Source organism: Puma concolor, chromosome C2, assembly GCF_028749965.1.
Source record: "Puma concolor isolate L17-30 chromosome C2, mPumCon1.1.hap2, whole genome shotgun sequence".
Classification (NCBI taxonomy): Eukaryota; Metazoa; Chordata; class Mammalia; order Carnivora; family Felidae; genus Puma; species Puma concolor.
The window spans coordinates 88,155,787-88,177,308 of record NC_141675.1 but is presented as its reverse complement, the minus strand read 5'-3'; the positions used below and the strand labels follow the sequence as shown (position 1 = coordinate 88,177,308).

The window sequence follows — 21,522 nt, the reverse complement described above, 5'->3', positions numbered from 1 at the left end:
AGAGTGTTGAGGTGACTGGGGCAAAACTTGCTGTTTCAGAGTGTGATGTGTGTTTTGTGTTTCCTCCAGTGCTGTCTGTTGATACCGGTGGTATGGAAACCTCTGATGTCACTGCATGTGAGTTGCTTGCAGGGGAGGAGGTTGAAGCGTCATCTGTGGAGGATGTTGACGTGGGCATTTCTGACACTGTGGAAGGTTTGTGGCTGACACTAGAAGTAGATGAAGTGCGTGCTTCCCCAGTAGTGGAGGTCTCCTGTGAGATGCCCTCTGTAAGGGTGTGTCCACTTAGGGATGATGAAGGAGTTGATGTGATCACTGCTGAGATAGTGCTGGTTTGAGATTCCCTGATGCTGTCCATGGTCTGAGTCCCGTGGCGTTGAGAAGACGCTGTTGTCCCTGAAGCAGAAGTGATGGAAGTGGGTGCCGTGGACTGTTCCTCTACTCCAGTTGTCCTTGAGAGTATTGAGGTGACTACAGTAAAATTTGGTGTTTCAGGGTATGATGTGTGTTTTGTGTTTCCTTCAGTGGTGTCTGTGGAGATTGGTGATTGGCGGAACTCTGATGTCATTTGATGTGTGTTGCTTGTACTGGAAGAGGCTGAAGTGTCTCCTGTGGAGATTGTTGACATGGGCATTTCTGACACTGTGGAAGGTTTGTGGCTGATGCTGGAAGGAGATGAAGTCCTTGCTTCCCCAGAGGTGGATGTCTCCTGTGAGGTGCTCTCTGTAAGGGTGTGTCCATTTAGGGAGGATGAAGGGGTTGTTGTGATCACTGCCAATCTCGTGCTGCTTTGAGATTCTCTGGTGCTGTCCTTGGTCTGTGTCCTGTGGCTTTGAGAAGACGCTGTTGTCTCTGAAGCAGAAGTGACTGAAGAGCGTGCCATGGAGTGTTCTCTTAGTCCAGTTGACATTGAGAGTGTTGAGGTGACTGGGGTAAAACTTGCTGCTTCAGAGTGCGATGTGTGTTTTGTGTTTCCTCCAGTGGTGTCTGTTGATACCGATGGTATGGAAATCTCTGATGTCACTGCATGTGAGTTGCTTGCATGGGAAGAGGCTGAAGTCTCATCTGTGGAGGATGTTGACGGGGGCATTTCTGAGGTTGCAGAAGGTTTGTGGCTGCTGCTGGAAGGAGATGAAGTCCTTGCTTCCCCAGAGGTGGGAGTCTCCTGTGAGATGCCCTCTGTAAGGGTGTGTCCACTTAGGGATGATGAAGGAGTCGATGTGATCACTGCGGAGATAGTGCTGGTTTGAGATTCCCTGATGGTGTCCATGGTCTGAGTCCCGTGGCGTTGAGAAGACGCTGTTGTCTCTGAAGCAGAAGTGACTGAAGAGCGTGCCATGGAGTGTTCTCTTAGTCCAGTTGACATTGAGAGTGTTGAGGTGACTGGGGCAAAACTTGCTGTTTCAGAGTGTGATGTGTGTTTTGTGTTTCCTCCAGTGCTGTCTGTTGATACCGGTGGTATGGAAACCTCTGATGTCACTGCATGTGAGTTGCTTGCAGGGGAGGAGGTTGAAGCGTCATCTGTGGAGGATGTTGACGTGGGCATTTCTGACACTGTGGAAGGTTTGTGGCTGACACTAGAAGTAGATGAAGTGCGTGCTTCCCCAGAAGTGGAGGTCTCCTGTGAGATGCCCTCTGTAAGGGTGTGTCCACTTAGGGATGATGAAGGAGTTGATGTGATCACTGCTGAGATAGTGCTGGTTTGAGATTCCCTGATGCTGTCCATAGTCTGAGTCCCGTGGCGTTGAGAAGACGCTGTTGTCCCTGAAGCAGAAGTGATGGAAGTGGGTGCCGTGGACTGTTCCTCTACTCCAGTTGTCCTTGAGAGTATTGAGGTGACTACAGTAAAATTTGGTGTTTCAGGGTATGATGTGTGTTTTGTGTTTCCTTCAGTGGTGTCTGTGGAGATTGGTGATTGGCGGAACTCTGATGTCATTTGATGTGTGTTGCTTGTACTGGAAGAGGCTGAAGTGTCTCCTGTGGAGATTGTTGACATGGGCATTTCTGACACTGTGGAAGGTTTGTGGCTGATGCTGGAAGGAGATGAAGTCCTTGCTTCCCCAGAGGTGGATGTCTCCTGTGAGGTGCTCTCTGTAAGGGTGTGTCCATTTAGGGAGGATGAAGGGGTTGTTGTGATCACTGCCAATCTCGTGCTGCTTTGAGATTCTCTGGTGCTGTCCTTGGTCTGTGTCCTGTGGCTTTGAGAAGACGCTGTTGTCTCTGAAGCAGAAGTGACTGAAGAGCGTGCCATGGAGTGTTCTCTTAGTCCAGTTGACATTGAGAGCATTGAGGTGACTGGGGTAAAAGTTACTGTTTCAGAGTGTGATGTGTGTTTTATGTTTCCTCCAGTGGTGTCTGTTGATAATGGTGGTATGGAAGCCTCTGATGTCACTGCATGTGAGTTGCTTGCAGGGGATGAGGCTGAAGTGTCATCTGTGGAGGATGTTGACGTGGGCATTTTTGACACTGTGGAAGGTTTGTGGCTGACACTAGAAGGAGATGAAGTGCGTGCTTCCCCAGAGGTGGAAGTCTCCTGTGAGATGCTCTCTGTCAGGGTGTGTCCACTTAGAGATGATGCAGGAGGTGATGTGATCACTGCTGAGATAGTGCTGGTTTGAGATTCCCTGATGGTGTCCATGGTCTGAGTCCCGTGGCGTTGAGAAGACACTGTTGTCTCTGAAGCAGAAGTGATGGAAGAGGGTGCCATGGACTCTTTCTCTAGTCCAGTTGACTCTGAGATTGTTGAGGTGGCAGAAGTAAAACTTGATGTTTCAGGGTATGATGTGTGTTGTGTGTTTCCCACAGTGGTGTCTGTGGAGATTAGTGTTTGGTTGAACTCTGATGTAACGACATGTGTTTTGCTTGCACTAGGAAAAACTGAAATGTTCTCTGTGGAGTTCAGTGACTTGGACATATCTGACGTCATGGAAGATTTGTTGCTGATAGTGGAAGCAGTTGAAGTTCCTGTGTTGCCATAGGTGGCTGTGTCCTGGGAATTGTTTTGTGTAAGGGTTTTTGTACTTAGGTTGGATGAAGTATTTGGTCTGCTCGTAGCCAAGTTAGTGCTGGTTTGAGAGTCTGTCATGGTCTTTTTCATGATGCTGGGTTGAGGTACTCCAGTGGTCTGTGTTGTCTGAGCCTGTCCATTCGTGGAAGGTGCTGATATATCAGAGTAGAAATAACAAATTATCCTGTTGTTGATTGTACCTCTAGTTTACATCTTGGGCAGGCTATTGAGCTGAGTTTTGTTTTTTTATCAAAGCCAATTAAATGTCTACTTTTCCTCCTCATTTTTAACATTTCTTCCAATCTAGCAGATACTAAAGAGTGAGAGTACATACTCTATCCCTGGTCATGTTATAACATAATGGTAATTTAATTGATCATGCCTATTTTTTTTCAATTTACTTGCTATGCCGAATATTTACATACTAATCTGGTTTGTTTAAAATATTTGACTTCACTCCCAGTACTTGTAGACAAATCCTCAATCAGTACAGCAGACCATCCTCCTGAATTTTATTTTAAAGGCCTTGATTCTTTTAAACAAAAGAAGAACTTAAGAAACATTCAGTTTTTTTTTGTTTTTTTTCTTTTAGATACTTATTCTTTTGGGTTTTCATTAGTTCCCTAGCTGTTCTCAAACTTTTTTTTTTTTTTTTAATTTTTTTTTTTCAACGTTTATTTATTTTTGGGACAGAGAGAGACAGAGCATGAACGGGGGAGGGGCAGAGAGAGAGGGAGACACAGAATCGGAAACAGGCTCTAGGCTCTGAGCCATCAGCCCAGAGCGTGACGCGGGGCTCGAACTCACGGACCGCGAGATCGTGACCTGGCTGAAGTCGGACGCTTAACCGACTGCACCACCCAGGCGCCCCTCTCAAACTTTTTTTTAAACCTCAGTGCGCATAACTAGTTGAAGGCATTATGTTGATGAATGTAGTCAAAAAGACATGACCTGTCCTGCACCCCCATTGCTCACTGAGCTGGGCCTAGGCACTTTCAGGCTTCTCACCCCTTTCCTTATTCTTGGAATGTGGGTTCTGCTTGCCTTTTCCACTTCTGGAGGCTATCCACTCAAAGACATTGCCTTGAGATAGTGATGTGGTGTCAAAAGCACCTGCATAGTAAATGTGACTTAGCCCAGATAGGGCCTCTTCATAAACTTTTGGGATTTGGTGGGCAGGTGCAGGGATTTATTCATCTTGCTGCCACCCAAGCCTGAATGTCAGTTCCCTTTGCTATTATTAAAACTGCCACCTACCAAGCTGGAGTGGTCTGTCTCTTTCATGAGTCTCTCCCTGTGCTCTGAGTACAGTTTCAAATTATATCTAGGAACCTCCAACGAGGGTTGTGAACCAACAGATGAAGTTCACAGAGGGACAAACTTCCAGCAAAGAAGGTTTGAGTGTAGTTCCTAGAGTTGACTATAATTCCACCACTTTTCTCATCTTACGAAAGCAATTTAGACTTTCAGGTTAGTGAGAATGATTATGAGTCAGCTCTAATTTATTGAAATATAAGTAACTCACTTGCCTCCTTCTATGCTTTGTTAATAGTAATTAATGACACATGACATGTTTCTAAGCTGGTGTGGACAAATGCATGGATTGAGCTAGAAGGTCCCTGGTTCCCTATTTAACCCCAAAATGAGTCTGCTTCAACCTTACTTTTTTTAAGTTTATTTATTTTGAGATAGAGAGAAGGAGAGAGAGAATCCTAAGCAGGCTTCACACTGTCACATAGAGACCAAAGCAGCTCTTAATCTCAGAAGCTGTGAGATCATGATCTGAGCCAAAATCAAGAGTTAGATGCTTAAGTGATTGAGCCGCCCAGGCACTCCAAGTCTGCTTCAACTTTGAAAGGAGACCGCCTTTATTCAGAATTATTAGTAGATTTGCTTACAGGACTTTCAATTCTATATATAAACTCTCTTCAATAAAGTTCCAAAGTTTGGTTTATCCAGATAAGGTTTAGATTAGAAAACATTATTATTAACCTTATTTCATTTTCCTAAGCATTGCTCTATTATCTGGCTTTGAGTTACCACACAGAAGCCATACACATGCCAAACTTACTAAATTTATTATAGATTCTTGGCAATTAATATATTTTCGGAGGCTGCATCATCTCTATTAAAATCAATATCAGCAGCAAAAGTTTCACAATAGCATAGTCCAATTTTTAAGCAAATATTTTTGTTTGTCACAGTGATACAACTCCATTTCCAGCAATATGGCAAAAGAGATAAGTCTTTAACTACAAAACCTACGAATGTCAGATAATGTGTAGAAAATATTTTCTGAATGCAGAGCTGAGATCAGAAGAAAGAAAGGTAAACACTTAAGAGTGAAAGGTCAAAATCTGAGATGTTAAGTCAGTGCTCTTAAGGAATCTACAGATTTCTGAGCTCTAAAGTGTTGAGAGTTAAGGGCTCCATAAGAAAAGGAGACACAGTCTTAGATCAGGACACTGTAAATTGAATATTTTCTGCATAAATCTAGAACTCTCAGAGGAAAGGTGAACTAGAAGAATCAGAAAGAAAAAGGAAAAAGAAAGCTGAATGGAGGATATAATTAAGAGTAGAAATGAAGATAAACTAGGCAAACTTCCAGCAAGGTGAATTAAGAAAAAGAAAGAAAAGTAGATAACAAAAAGGAAGAGCATTAGGAATTAACTTAACTTTGCAACTTAAAGAACTAGAAAAAAGAAGAACAAACTAAACCCAAAGCTAGCAAAAGGAAGGAAATAATAAAAATTAGGGCAGAGATATGTGAAATAGAGAATAAAACAGTAGAGAAAATCAATAAAACCAAAAGTTGATTCTTTGAGAAAAACCAGCAGAATTGATATACTTGTAGCTAAGATAAAAAAGAGGGAATACTCAAATTACTGACACCAGACATGAAAATGGGGACTTTGCTGCCAATCGTACAGAAATAGAAGGATTATAAGTGAGCACTGTGAATAGCTATACACCAACAAATTAGATAACCTCGATGAAATGGTCAATGTGTTTTCTGGAAACACAGAACCTGTCAAGACTAAATCATAAAGAAATAAAAAATGAATAGACCTATAACTTGTAAGGAGATTGAATCAACAATCAAAAATCTCCCAGCTAAGAAAAGCCCTGGGACCTGATGGCTTCTGGTGAATTCTACCAAACATTTAAAGAAGAACTAACACCAATCCTTTTCAAGCTGTTCCAACAAATTCAAGAGGAAGGAACACTTCCTAACTCATTCAGAGTTCACTAGACAAATCACTACAAATCACTAGACAAATTGGTCCCTTATGACTGATATTTCGTATGAACATTGATACAAAAGTCCTCAACAAAATAGTAGCAAGCTTCATTCAGGATTATACACCATGGCCAACTGAGATTTATTCCTGGAATTCAAGGATGATTCAACATACAAAACTTGGTCAATGCAATACACCACATCAACAGAAGGAAGGGAAAAAAGCAACATGATCATCTCAACTGATGTGGAAAAAGCATTTGACAAAATTCAACACTGTTTCGTGATAAAAACCACTTAACAAATGAGGAGTAGAAGGAAACGACCTCAATATAATACAAGTCATATATGATAATCGCACAGTGGACTTCATATTCAATGGTGAAAGACTGAAAGCTATTTCTATAAGATCAGGAACAAGGCAAGGATTCTTGCTTTCACCACTTCTATTCAACATAGGTGCCAGAAATTCTAACCAGATCAATTATGGGAAAAAGAAGAAGAGGAAGAGGAAGAGAAAGAAGAAGAAGAAGAAAAGAAGAAGAAGAAGAAGAAGAAGAAGAAGAAGAAGAAGAAGAAGAAGAAGAAGAAGGAGGAGGAGGAGGAAGAGGAGGAGGAGGAGGAGAAAGAGAAGGAGAAGGAAGGGGAAGGAAAAGAGGAGAAGGAGAAGGAGAGGAAGAGGAAGAGGAGGAGGAAGTGGAGAAGGAGTAAAAGGAAGAAGAGGAAGAAGAAAAAGGAAAAGAAAAAGAGAAATAAAAGGCATCCAAATTACAAAGGAAAAAGTAAAATTATCTCTGTTTGAAGATGATATGTACAAAACTCTAGGTTACATGTATATACGTACAAAAGTCTATATGTACAAAACTGTAAGTGTTCCACACAAAAAATTGTAAAACTAATAAGTTAATTCATCGAAGTAGTAGGATACAGAGTCCACACACAAAAATCAGTTTTGTTTCTATATACTAATAATGAACAATCCAAAAAGGAAGTTAAAAAATCAATTCTGTTTATAATGCCATCAAAAAGAAAAAAATACTTAGGAGTTAACTAAAAAAAAAAAAAAACTTGTACAATAAAAATTACAAAATATTGCTGAAAAAATTAAAGAAGACATAAATAAATGAAAACACATCCCACATTCACAAATCAGAAGGCTTTTTAAAATTTTTTTTAATGTTTTTATTTATTTTTGAGAGAGAGTAAGCAGGGAAGGGGCAGAGAGAGAGGGAATCCAAAGCAGGCTCCAGGCTCTGAGCTGTCAACACAGAGTCTGACGCAGGGCTCAAACCCACGAACCGTGAGATCATGACCTGAGCCGAAGTCAAACGCTAACCCACTGAGCCACCCAGGATCCCCTGGATAATTCCAATTTTATTCAAACTCTTCCAGAGCTTAGTAGAAGAGGGAATGCCTTACAACTAATTGTGTATGGCTGTTGTAACTTTTAATACCCAAACCAAAGACAGTATAAGAAAGGGAAACTATAGGTCAATAAATCTCAATAATAATATAGATAGAAATGTCCTAACAAAAATATTAGTAAGCCAAATACAATACTGGATTTGTATCAAAAATTCATCATGATTAAGCTGGGTTTAAGCCAGAAATACAAGAATATAAAGCTTTATTAATGTAAATCACCATATAAACAGAATGGAAAGGAAAACACAATCATCACAACAGATGCAGGAAAAGCATATGAAAAAATTCAACACTCATTCCTGTTAAAACTCCTAGCAAACTAAAAATAAAAGGTAACTCTCATAACCTGTCAAACAATGTCAATAAAAAACATTAATAAATGTCATACTTAAAATACCAGAAACATTTTCTTTAAAATTTGGAATGAGACCAGGATGACAGTGACAACTACTTCCACTTGACATTATGCTGGAGGTCTAGCCAGTGCAATAAGACAAAAAATAAAAATAAACAAGGATATGAAGGTATAGAGAAGTTGTTTTTGGTATGAAAAGGAAGAAACACACTGTAATCATTTGCAGATTATATAATTGTTTATGTATAAAGTCCCCCAAATTTTAAATTCTTAGCAAGGCTCTACATATACAATAAAAAAATGTGAAAATAACTGTATTCCCATACATCAACAAAATAAAATATTTTTTAAATAATAGTGTTTATGATAGTGACAAATATATAATACCTAAGACTAAATCTAACAAAAAATGTGCTTTATCTTTGTGGACAAAGTTGTACCACTTCATCGAAATATGTTGAGGAAGATCTACTCATTATTTTAAAATTGCAAAAATATGGATAATTGAAAGATCAAACTCCATAATCTCATTATCCAGACAACCATATTATTATGTGTCCTTCCAGCATTCTTTTCTATGCTTTAAAAATATATATAGTTTAACTTACCCAGTATATATAACTTTGCATCCGTTTTTTAAAACTTTACCTAATATTATGAGCATCTCTTTGTGTATTTATTCTTTGTAAACACAGCCTGAGGAGAGACAAATCTGGGGTGGTAGTTCTTTCTCTTCTCCCATTTGGAGGCACAGCAAGCTATGTTGGCCCAGGAGGACTGGGCCAGCTAAGCCCAATGGCAAGGTCTTGGGTGTTGTATATTAACTCTCCTTGCTGAACTCTAGAGGCCCCTTTTCCCAACAAAGCCATTCCCTCAACTGAAAACTTCTTTTTTTTTTTTTTTTTAGAGAGAGAGAAAGAGAGAGTCTCAAGCAGGTTGCATGCCCAGCACAGAGACCAACGTGGGGCTCGGTCTCATGACCTGGGTATCATGGCCTGAGCTGAAATCAAGAGTCTAATGCTTAACAGACTGAGCCACCCTCAACGAAAACATCATTATCACCATTCTCATTTCCCTGTAAATGGCTGCGGCACAGGGGCAGTCCTCCTGGAGCACTCACTTTAGTGGGCTTAGCTCTAACCACCCGTCTTGAGATAATGAGAACTCAAGGATCCTGTACACTCTACTGGTTCTATGCTTGTAAATTTTTCCCTAACAAACCTTACTTAATGCCTGTTCCATGTGTTGCTATTATGTATGTGTGATAGTGTGTGTGTGTGTGTGTGTGTCCATGCCCTTATGGGACATTGGATGTTGCCTTTATACATTAAATAATATTCCATCATAGAGACAGCCCCTAATTAACTAACTTACTATTGAACAGGTAGGCTTTCCAATGTGTCGATATTATGAATAAAGCTTTGATGACTATCTTTGTGTATAATATTTTGTTTTGTTTTCATTATTTCAGCTCATTTCCTTAACATAGATTTCTGTAAGTGGACTTACTGGTTAATGCTGTTATTTTTTTAATGTTTATTTATTTGAGGGAGAGAACACATGTGTGCCTGCAAGGAGGAGGGGAGGGGAGAGAGAGAGAGAGAGAGAGAGAGAGAGAGAGAGAGAAACCTAAACAGGCTCCGTGCTGTCAGGGCAGAGCCTGACCTGAGCTGAAGTCAAGAATCAGAGGTTTAACCAAATGAACCACCCAGGTGCCCAGGTTAATGCTATTATAGAAACGTTTGTGTCATTAATACATCCTGCCCAATTTCTTGGCAGGGAAGTCATGCTAATTTACAGTTCCATTAGCAGTATATGAAACAGTACCTGATTCCCAATATTCTCTCCCTTTGGAAAAAATCTGTACTTGGTAGTATCAATTTTAAATCTTGTCAAACAGGACTATGTCCTCCTCTTAATCTTTATTTAAAAGACTTTCCAGTCCTGGGCTGCGTTGATTAGAATCTCCTGCTCCAGTAAATAGGAAAGCAAGTGAGTCTCTTCATGCTAGGAACTCAGTTTTATCCTGTAGGGGAGTAGGCACGGTCTTAACAAATCTCTAAATCCGTTGGGCTTGTCTTAGAAGGAAGAGATTAGCGTTAGTTGCATAAAAACTACAGTATTGTATTTTTCTTTCTCCACCATTTAAACAAAAAATCTTTAACCACTCCTTTAATAGATTAGTCAGCAACTTAGGAAAACAGTTTGCAAATAACCCAATCTACTAAACGTGAGTGGGTTATTCTTGTGCAAGAAATCCTGGTAGTGGGGAGAGCCGTAGAAGAACTCTTTTTGGTAAGAAAGTGGTTCTCAAGGGGCTCCTGGGTGGCTCAGTTGGTTGAACCACTGACTTCGGCTTGGGTCATGATCTCACAGTTTTTGAGTTCAAGCCCCACATCGAGGTCTCTGCTGTCAGCACAGAGCCCACTTCAGGTCCTCTGTCCCTCTCTCTCTCCCCCTCCCCCACTTGCACTCTCTCAAAAATAAATAAAACATTAAAAGAGTAAAGTGGTTCTCAAAAGATAGGATGCATCCAAATCCCTGGGGGAACCTATAAAAGTGTATTCTGGGGCCCACCACCAGAATCTGATCCCTATGCATTGGGTGCGGTCCAGGAATCTGCGTTTAACCTATGCCCAGGGTGATTTTGATGCCGGTGATCAATGGACCACATTTTAAGGACCTTGAAAGAAAATGATAGCATCTGCTCTTAAGATTTTTTTTGTAAGCTAAAACCACCTTACTGAAGTTGTAAGGCACTGGTAATTTGGGTTCTTGATCAAGCTTGGTTCTCAAGAATATTTTCAGCCTTATTCTTGGTGCTCAAGTTTTGCTGGAATTAACAGACCTCGTTTTTTACCAGCATGCAAGCCCGGCTCTTCAGCTCCCATCAGATTATTAGACAGCCGAAGCCTGTCTTTCTCGCCCTGCCCAAATACATAGCATATTTGCAGAGCTGAGAGCTAGGGATTTGAGTGCAAAGAGCTGATATTTGAGAGAAACACTTTCCTTCTCCTCTCCCTCCTTTTTCTATGACAGTCTGTCTTCTACTTCACCGAAAAGACCATCTAACTTGATCTCCTGTGTCCCAGAACCCTCTCCACCAGGAAACATCTTTGCCCTCACCCGGTCCCTCATCTCACCCCAGAAGACTGGCTCAATCTCTACCAAAAGGATACACACACAGAGAGACACACAGAGACACACCCAGTGCCCTTTCTGCTCCCCACTTCTCTCCTCAGGTGGCTTAGTCCATCGCTTCTCTGAGAGTCTCCTTCTCTTCTGTTGACAAACACGTTGACAAACAATCCACAAGATGGATGAAAGACTTATTTCACGTCAAGAGAGACATAGGTCTCCTTATCCCTATCTTTTGTTTCACCCACAGGCATCCTGAAAGATGGTTCTACACTCTCTACCTCTTTTTTATCACCTATCTTCTCCTTACACTCGGCCCTCCACCTCAGTCACCTCAGCAAAAACACTTTCCTGAAAATTACCAAAAAAAAAAAAAAAACCCCAAAAAACAAAAATAAAAAAACAACTCCTTTCTAATCACCAAAAACAATTTTCTTTTCAGTCCTCGTTAGTCTCTGTGAAGTCTGGCACCGTCCATTCATCTGGTTGACAAGTATTTATTGAGCATCCACCTCAATCTTCTCCTCAGCCAGTGTCCCCTTACTATTCGCACCCATTGCCCTCCTGGAAGCGGAACAATTCTGCTCGTCCAGCACTCTCCCCATTCTTTCTGCTCCCTGGGCCATTTCTCTTCTCTTCCCAGCCCCCAGATGAAGTCAGCTTTCTGAGTGTCATCTCCAGCCCTTCCCTTTCTTTCTACACTTTCTTTCTGGCTAGACTACATCTATTTTTACACCTTACAAATCTGTGATTCTACCCTGACTTCACACCCATTTTTCCAGATTCGCCTTTCCAATGATTTCCTGTCGGCCTGTCAAATGCAACACGACCAAGCCAAACTTTTCCTCAAACTGTTTCTTCCATCTTCCTTCCTTATGTTAATTGTAACATCATGTCCCCCAGATGCTCAGGACAGAAATACCGGAGTCATCTTTGATTCTTTCCTCTTCCTTGTCTCCAGCGTCATAGTTTGGTACCAACTATTATTCCTCCAAATTATTTCTCCCACCATGGTCTCTTGTTCACTTGCTGTGTTATCCTTATTACCCTGACCAATGCCGCAGCCTCTAACTGCTCCTCCCGATTGCTCCACACCCCACCTTGACCCACTGCCAGCTTGACATTCAGCAATAAGAACCATAAAGGAGAGTCTCTCATCACCTCCTTAGCAGGGACCTCTTTAGAAAATGCCTATACTGCCCTTCCTTGGAAGGTAGCTGCTTGGATCCTAAGGGCATGGGTCTGGTTGTCTTATCAGGGCCACAGAGACTGGTGACTGGAATTGTTCCTGTCGCCCTGTCACGACTGTGATAAGGAAATCAGGGTCCTGAAGCATGTATCCTTAGAGAGAGGCCATTTGATTCTGACTGACCTTCCTCTGGTTGTGGCTGAGAAGAGTGTTTAATTGTTTTTTCTGTAGGCCTGTCTGTACTGCAGCGTGGTTTCTGTAAGGAATACCCATTACCAAGGCGTTTCTGTGGGAGACATTGTCTCCTCTTTGAGTTCTTGAGTGTCAACTGACTTGTGGTTAATTGATCCATACAGTTGGGAATAGGGATTTCTTTTGTACTGCTCTCACTAGGTACATTTTGACTCTATAAATAATGCAAATGTTGATACCACATATTTGCATAGTGTTTTATAGCTTCTCTTAGTCAATAGTGCTCCCATTTCACAGATGAGGAAACTGAGATTTGGAGAGCCTGAGTAGCTTGCTCAACATTGTATGCCTTGTAAATGACGGGGCAGGGGCTCAAAGGTAAGCATCAAGACTTGGAAATTGTGAGCTATTGTTTAGCTGTGAGAGGTCACTGAGGGTATAGTCTCTTCACAGTTTGGGCTCTTCTAACCCTTCCTCAGGAGAGATGAAGTAGAGGGATGGAGAAAAGATGACTAACTTGCCCTGAGTTCTTGGTCTGCCACAAGCTGAGTGGTCTGAGCCCTGGGGACAGTTTGGCACATTTTCAGGGGCAAATGATATGACTCTGGGCTATTTCTGCCAGTTTTCCTGGTGTCTCCTTTTCCATGAAGATGTCAGAGTGAGTTATGATGGTTGTTGACCCCTTGGGGTGATGAAACTACTGTCAGAAGACACATGTGTGATATTGCCTAAAACAGATAGTTTAAAAGAAGTTATCTCAGAGGAGGAGCCTGCATCAAGGACTAGTGAGGGCACCAGGGCTGGCACTGAGGTGGGGCATTTCTCTGAGTCCTGGAAACCTCCATGGGTTTCTTGGCTACTACTATAGTGAGAGAGCTCTCAGCAAGACAGTTATTAAACTGTGTCTAGGAGAGGTGTCTAGCAGTTCTCTGAGTCCTCTCAGGGCTTCAGGGATGGCAGAGGTTGATGGTATTGATAGACATTGTTTCTCCTGTGTGGCCCTCTAGTGACTCCACAGGTATGAGGAGGCGATGGGTGTGTTGTTGACTTAGGGGAAGGAGTGGTGGACGTAGTGGTGATGCTGGTGGAAGATAACATTCCCACAGTGCGATGAATCACTCCTTTAAGGCAAACAAAGCTTATGTCTTACATGCCTGTGTTGTGAGCAGAGGTTTATTCTTAGTGCCTGGTCTGTTTGTCTTGAGTCATTCCTGAAATTGGAGGTGAGGAACCCATGAGCCATATTACCTCCAAAGTTTCACTTTCCTGCTGTTATTTCCTGATTGGTGGGGCTCTTTGCCAGGCTGTGCCTGGGGCAGTCTAGAGCTAAGGAAGCATCCAACTGTGAGGATAGCCTTGAAGAGAAAATGAACTCATGGATGGGCGGCAGGTGCCCTGGAAAGTATAAAGAGGTCGGCAGAGGGAGGCAGGACCCCCTGCCTTGCCACCCCATGTAGGGAGCCAAGGGTCATTTGTGTGTGTGTCAGCCTCAGAACCAGCACAGCTCTCACCCTCATCATGGTAACTTGTGCAGCCTCAGAGGAAGAACCAGGTCATGGAAACTGTTGCTCACACACATCTGGGTCTGTGCTTCTCAGGGTTGAAGACTGTCATTCCCTTGGAAATTCTTGGTGACCAAATAATGAAATTTTTGAGCTGTTCCTGGACTGTGGGTGATTTCAGGCTTCTGTCTCTCTGTGGTCAGGGTTTGGGAGCTGGAGAGCTCCAAGAGCTGCCCCTCAGGGACCTTGTGTTAGTGTGAGATGATATATACAATGGCTGTTAGAGCCATGGCTGTAGCAACTGAAATAGGTGACAATGGAGGTTGTGGCTATGGTTTCTGTTTCTATTTTTATCTTAGAGGAAACAGAAACTGTGACCAGCATTCTGTCTGTTGGGTATGTTTCCTCCATTGTTCCTAGAATTCAAGATGAGGAAAGACGCTAACTCAGAATGTCCTTAGGGTTACTGATCTCATGATATCTTCAGCACCTAGAATGTGGCTGGCATACAGATATTACTTCATGGACATCTGTTGAATAAATGAATTCAGGTGTCTCTGTCCCCTGGTCTTTGGTTGCTCCAACTGAGATTTCTGAGAGAGGGTGAGGCTGCACTTTTTCTCCTGTCACTGTCACAGTGGTCCTGGGGCCAGGAGGAGGCCAACACCATGGTTGCAGCCTGGGAGGTGTGACCACCACTGTATCAGACTTCAGGCCACTGTAGCTAAACTTCTAAGGGCAACCCTAGGCTAGGAGGTTGTGCCTGCCTCAGATGGAAGCCAGGGAGACATGAAATCCAAAACCAAGATGATGGAGCCTAGAAATAGAACTTCTGAGGAGAGGAAGGGGTGGGGAAGAAGAAAGTTGGAACTGTGCTTGTGAACATCTGTTCAAAGCTGGGTCTTGACATCTCTTTGCTTGGTTCTGGAGCTTCTGGGGTTTTCACTAGGGCAACATTAGTGCCACTACACAGATGCTGGCAGAAGTTTGGTCAAATGACCTGTGACGGTATCCAAGGTGAAGAAACACCTTGGCATTTGTTTGGGGCGTGACTTAAGTAGGTGTAGTTGGAAAGGAGGGGTAAATTTCTTGCCTTGGAGCCAACTGTGAAGATCAGATTCTAATTTTTTTCCCCATGGTGTTATTGACCTAAATATTTCAGACCAACTCAAAGGAGGTGGCTCCGTTTACTAAGAAGGAATAGGAAAGAGATGCTTGAAGAAGCTATAATGATGTCAGTGACTTTTTCAACACCCCAGTTCTCTCAGAACACAGGTTAGCTGGTCTTTGACTCAGGGAAGAAGGAAATGAACCGAGAAAACAAGATTGTAGTAACTACTGTGATTTGGTGTTTGCTTGGTTGTTTTATCTGTGATTCTTGACAGACATGGTGCTTCTGGAACCACCTAACTAGGATCTTTCTGAGCCTGACATGGACAATTAATGGCAGAATCTGACAAGGCCATAGGGTGGTTAAAAGCATGTTCTAGAGTCAAACTGATCAACATTCTCTGTGTGACATGGGCAAGTTACTTGACTTCTCTGAGGTTTGAGGTCCTTATCTATAAAAGTGGGGTGATGGTAGATAATTGTAATACCAATGTGTGTGATACATGTGAAATGCTTAGCTCAGTACCTAAGCTCAATAAATGGCACTTGCACTGTCTGTTACCTTGATGATTACAAAGTTCTCAGATCCTGATGAAGGCAGCAGTCCTTGTGACTTGATGCTGTTTTCACAACTGCCTGTTCCCTTCCCAGATCTCCACTGCTACCACCAGGCAAGCCAGAACAACTTCTGCCTGGACTCCTGCAGTCAGCAGTGAACTGGTCTCCCATTTCACCCTTGTCCACTTCCAATCCATTTTCCCCTACTGTATCCAGAGTAGTCATTCCAAAGTTCGAATATGACTATGTCACTTCTCTACCTAAACCCCTCACTGTCTACCCATTTTAGTTCCTTAAAACCCATAATCCATTCCAAGGCTTACAAAGCCCTGCATGATATAGCACCTGCCTCTTTCAGGTCCTTCCAAGTCAAGCTTTTTCCTGCCTCTGCATGTCTTCTGCTGCCTGGCTTGTGCTTCTTCCCTCTCCTACTCCACCTGACTTACTACTTACTACTCAGTCTTCTCATCTCAGCTCAAAGGGCAGCACTTGGTCAGAGAGACCTTCCTGAACTTACTAATCTAAATGAAGCCTGTCTATTTTACTCTCATCAAAACATTTGTTCAACATAACACCACATTTGTTATTGGGAATTTTTCTATACTTATTTTATGTCTTTCTGCATACTAGATCTTAGCTCTAGGAGGCTGGGCCCTGTCTGTTCCATCCCTCACTATGTACACACAATGCTGCCCTAGAACAATGTTGGGCACTCCTAAAATAGTTGTTTAATTAACAAATGTATGAACAAATGAATGAATGGGTGGATGGATGGATGAACGGATGAATGGATGAATGAATGAATGACTGTCTTCACAGGGGTTGTGAGTGTTTCTGTTCATCCTCATTGGTGGGCTGGGCTGGTTTAGAGATTTGTTTGTAAAAGTTTGTGTTATACAATGCAAACACAGTGAACGAAGAGTTCAGAAATTGGGATTCTAGTCCCAGCTGCCCAACTTACTGGTTGTGTGAACTTTAAAAAGCTTTGGAGGCAGGAACTATGCATGAGTTAATTCATCTTTGTGTCCAGAGCACTTGGCATGAGTAAAAGTTCAACAAGTGAATGAATAACTCCAAACTTTTTCCTTCTTTGAAGTTCCCAAAGCCCATCACCAACAGGACATTGGAACTCAAACTGCTATTTTCACTGGGGGCTTTTATGTAGAGAATAGATATCTTAAAAATGCACACTGAGCTGCCTACAGCACAAGCCAGTGCCCTCTGTATGGCCATGGCCATGACTGTAGAGGCTTCATGCACAAGCACAGACACCCAGCTCCTGGAGCCTCTTCAGAGTCTCAAGCAAGATGTTGAGTATTTGGACCTCTGCAAAGTGCCAACAGATTGAATTCATTTCAACTCAACTCATCCATTCTGTGCTGGGGAATGGGCATAACAATGATGACTAAGTGTCTGCTTGCCATGAATTCAGCCTAGTAGAAGGAAAGATGAATATTTGAGGAGGAAGTTTGGAACTAGGAGATCTCCTATAAAGTCTTCAGTCCTGGCCTTTGATGAAGTGGCTCAGAGAGCTGCATTACATGCCTCCCTGAAGCATTTAGCAGTGCCATGAAACCAGGGAATAGACAGCAAAGCACTTGTTTGAACACATAAAAAGCCAACTGCTTCTTGGCCTCTCTCGGGAATGAAGACCTAAATCACTTGCATGTCAAACACTTCCTGGACAACCTCAGCCTCCAGAGCTGAGCCTAGAAATCAAGGATCAGGAGAACATTGCTGGGCAAGGAACCGAGAAGCAGTGGTGTCAGCTCTAGTGGGGGCTGTGCCCAATGGCAGAGCTGGCATTCAGGGTCAGTTCACATGATAAGCCACATTCTAAATAAGCCGAGCCAGCCCTTGCAAGCCCACAGGAAGGGCAGGGATGGCCTTTTAGAGGGTCCTTGGGTGAATGGAAATGCCCGAGCCAATAGAAGTGTCCTTTCCATTCTTGGTTTCACCCTCCTCACCCCCAATCTCCCCAGCTCTAAAAGGTAGCAGCAGCCCTTCTCTCAAACAAGATTTTATGGCTCTTCTACTTTATACCATATACTACCTCATTTTATCCTCACCACAACCTTATGAAATAGTCCTTTCCCATTTAACTCATTTTGCCATTAAAGACACCAAACTAAAGGGACTTTTCTCATGTGTCCTTAGGCTGGCTAAGTGGCAACATTCACTCAGTGTCTTCTGATTTGAAGTTCCTGCTCTTTGCTGTACATTTTGCTAAGCCACTTGCCTAAATTTGATCTATTTTCTTATTAGGACCTGTTATTCAGGGGTTCTCTCCTTTTCAGTGTCTCCAAGCACAGTGAGAGTTTCCTGGGGTGGGGCAGATGTCCTGTGCCCTCGGTGGCAAGTTGGGTAGGACTCTCCCAGACTGACAGATAGACTGAAGATTCTCTGAGAGAGGGAGAGCAGAAGACCCTTCTCTCTGGGGTCCTCTGTGATAGCAATCTCCTCTGTCCTACACTTGTGGCAGCCCAGTAACCTTCCCATGGGGGCACAGGGCAGGGCAGCAGCCCCTCAGTTACTGGGCCACGGATAGTATTGGCAACTGGGTTTTTTTTTTAAGTTTATTTATTTGTTTTTGAGAGAGAGAGAGAGAGAGAGAGAGAGAGAGAGACCTGTGTGCACATGGGGGAGGGGCAGAGAAGGTGGGGTGGGGAGAGAGAATCCCAAGCAGGTTATGTACTCTCAGCACAGAGCCCAATGTGTGGCTCAAGCTCATGAACTGTGACATCATGACCTGAGCTGAAATTTGAGGCTTAACTGACTGAGCTGTCCAGGTGCCCCAGCAACTGAGTTTTATTTTGACCCAGTTTCCTTGCCATAGACTGTGGAATCAGGGTCACCAGGCTTCCTCAGAGTCACTCTTGCTGGGAGCCACTGGGAGCCATTGAGTTTCCATTGACTCCCTGTCCAGCCCACCTCTGTCCACCCTCCTTTTCCCCTTTCACATTTGACAGCTGGGCTTTTCCTTCAAGAAGCCATTTCCACTGTAGCATCTTTGTGGAAACCGCAGTGTTTTTCTTTCTGGTGGAGAGGCTCTGACACCTATTCCAGGGATGAGCCAGGCCTGGGTGAGGGTACTGGCAGCAAGTGTGGAAACAGGTCCTAGTTTCTGTTAGGCAGTTCACCCATATGTCACCCTCAGCAATCCAAGGGAATGGGAGACCACTTTCTACTTTCCCAGAAGCTTCTTGGAGCACATAAGGCGGGGGGGGGGGGGGGGGGGGGGGGGCGGGTGGCAACTACCTGTCCAATGGAGACTGTTTTTTCCCTCACATCCTCTAAATGCTCAGCCAGATGCTTGAGGCATCTCTTCCCACCCATGCCCACCTTCTTTGTGGGCTCTGCTCCATCTTGTCCCCTTAACAATGTACAGGCCCCAGCACTCCAAGGCATCCTTTCTTTCAGGTCCTCACCTTCATGGTCCTTTACTCCTTCTCTTGTTCATACCCCACGGATCCCCAAGGCTTTTTCCTCCCACCTCAGTTCTTGTCCTCTGAGCTCTTCTTCATGGATTTCCTGGTTCCTCCTGAGCTGGAGGACCCTAAGACAGGACTAAGTACAGAGCTGGGACTGAACACTTTTTCTGTTGACTTTACATCACAGAATATCAAAACTTAAGAACTTGGGAATTCAGAGGTCATGCCATTCACCACCTGATTTTTTACATAGGGGAACCAAGGCCTGGAGAGAGAGAGGACAATAGGACCTAGACATAGGAACCAGATCAGTTAGTGGCAAAGCCAACACTGGGCCCCAGGGCCCCTAAATCCAAGCCACCTTCTCCCCATTGCCTATGGTCATTAACCCCCATGGACACCCCTTCCATATCCCTCTCTTCTACTCCTAAGTGGCTTGCCACTGCAGGCTCCTTCCAGCCTCCATTTCCTTATGATGTGGTGAGTATTTTGGGCAGAGGTAAAGGGGGGTATGGTGGGAGGGTTGGAGGGTTGGGGAAGTGGTAGTTGTTTCATTTGCTCTTAGCCAAGCCCTTAAACATATCAAGGAAGGCAGAGTATTCCACTTCACCAGTACTATCTGTCTTAATATCTGTAGTAGAATATACTCTTTCTGGCCCACTCCCAAGAAATGATCCCTTGGGTGAAAGCTTCCCCAGGCCTATTGGGGGGTGACTATTTCTTTGGTCTGGGCTTTTGACCCCTCATCCTCTTCTGAGCCCCAGAGCCTCTCAGAAGGCTCAAACATCTAGAAATTCAGAATAAAACCTGGTCCTGGAGCCAGGAGCAACTTGGAGGAAGACTACAGGACACAGGGTGAACTTCTCCAACAGGCCTTGCTTCCACCCCATTCATAGAAAGGAAGTGGAGTGTGGAGGAGGCCAATGCTAACACCAGGCCTATGAGTCCTGCCCTGAAGGCATTATCCCAAGAGGAGGTTTTTCAACCTCAGGTCAGAGGCAAGAAGCCAACTGCCCCACACCTCAGCTGCTCTCTGGTCTCGCCTATTTCTAAGTCAGTCTGCCTCTTTTTTTCCTCGTCCCTTTCGTTTCAGGTCTGCCTCTGGTTTTCCCCACTTTCTCTCTCTCTCTCTCTCTCTCTCTCTCTCTCTCTCTGTCTGTCTCATTCATCTGCTTCTCACTGTCTTTTCCTCAGACTCTGCATATTTATGTCAGTTTTCCTTCACGTTCTGTCACCCGGCTTTCCTGTTTTCTCTGTGTCAGCCTCTCTCCTCAACTCTCCCTCTCTCTCTCTCTTTCTACAGTTCCACCTATCTGTCTCTCTCCCCACAAAATAAAACCATATTTCCCCCAGTGGGTTTCCCAAAACCAGGCCACTCCTGCCCGCTAAGCACCTCTCTGCTTCTCACTGTCTCTATCTCCTCTTTTCTCTGTTTCTCTAGTGTTCTCCCCACTTCTCTCCTCCTCTTGTCTCATCACTTCTCTCCCTTCTCTCTCCCTCCTTCCCTCTCTCTCCTTCCCCCAGCCCCGGCTCCCTGAAGTCAGCCATTCCCTGCCCCAGAATGCTGCCCCAGGTGCATCACTTACCCAGGACCATTGGCCAAAGGAGACGGGAACATAAACAGCTCAGGAACACCCAGGGGACCCTCCTCCACTGGGCTCCCCTCATGGCTCCAGAAAGAGTCCCTCAGGTTCCCCCAGGGAAGCTCTTCAGCACAGAAGCAGTGGGTATGAGGAACAGGTAAGGAACAGAGGTGAACTTGTCTGTACCAGCTGCTGGTCTGAAACAGGTGTATTTCCCTGAGGGGCCAGAGTACCAAGGGAGGAGGACAAAAGAAGGCGGGGCCCCATGCCAATCATCCTTGCTCCGTCTTTTCTTTCCTCAATCTCCACCTCTTTCCCCCACCAGGAAAAAAAGAAAACGCTGATATACCTATTGCTCTGTCCCTGGTCAGCCTGAGCCAATTAGGGGGAGGGATGGGAGGAGGATGTGGGGGATGGAAACCAGGGCACACTGGGAATGAGTGGGCCACCCTCCTGCCTGGGATCCTGGACCCTCCTCTCCCTCCCAAGGGCTGCCTTGTCCAGCCAAAGCTTTGGACTGCGTCGGTGGGAGGGAGCCTTTCAGAAGAAATGGCAAAGGAGAATGGGGAACAAAGGGGCCAAGAAGGAGTGAGTTTAGGGCTGTATGAATTGGAGGATGAGATTTGAGGAGACCCTAAGAAACACAGGAAGTTGGGGGGAGGGGAACATTGTAGGAATCAGAAATACCCTGTATGTAAATTTTGGAAAGAGGTGTTGGGCTCAGAATATCTGCTCAGCACCAGGCACGTGGCAGACTCTCACCAAATGGTGGGTTTCTTCTTTCTAGAAGA

At 44.0% G+C, this 21,522-nt stretch overlaps 1 protein-coding gene across 1 annotated transcript; it reads right to left on the bottom strand.

The window, feature by feature from the left end:
* Positions 1–108: 108 nt before the first annotated feature.
* Positions 109–20,916, bottom strand: LOC147577398 (uncharacterized). Its single transcript, XM_086676339.1, has 3 exons — positions 20,735–20,916; positions 229–3,159; positions 109–125 (listed from the first exon to the last, which is right to left on the bottom strand). The coding sequence occupies exons 1-3, from the start codon at positions 20,814–20,816 to the stop codon at positions 109–111; spliced, it is 3,030 nt and encodes a 1,009-aa protein (XP_086532465.1). The 5' UTR covers positions 20,817–20,916.
* Positions 20,917–21,522: the final 606 nt, after the last annotated feature.

Bases quoted from the DNA above. Each gene is read 5' to 3' on its own strand.
- LOC147577398 (XM_086676339.1), bottom strand. From the start codon at position 20,816: ATGAGGGGAGCCCAGTGGAGGAGGGTCCCCTGGGTGTTCCTGAGCTGT. The intron at 3,160-20,734 runs GTAAGTGATGCA...CTGATATATCAG, and splicing joins CCTTTGGCCAATGGTCCTGG to CACCTTCCACGAATGGACAG.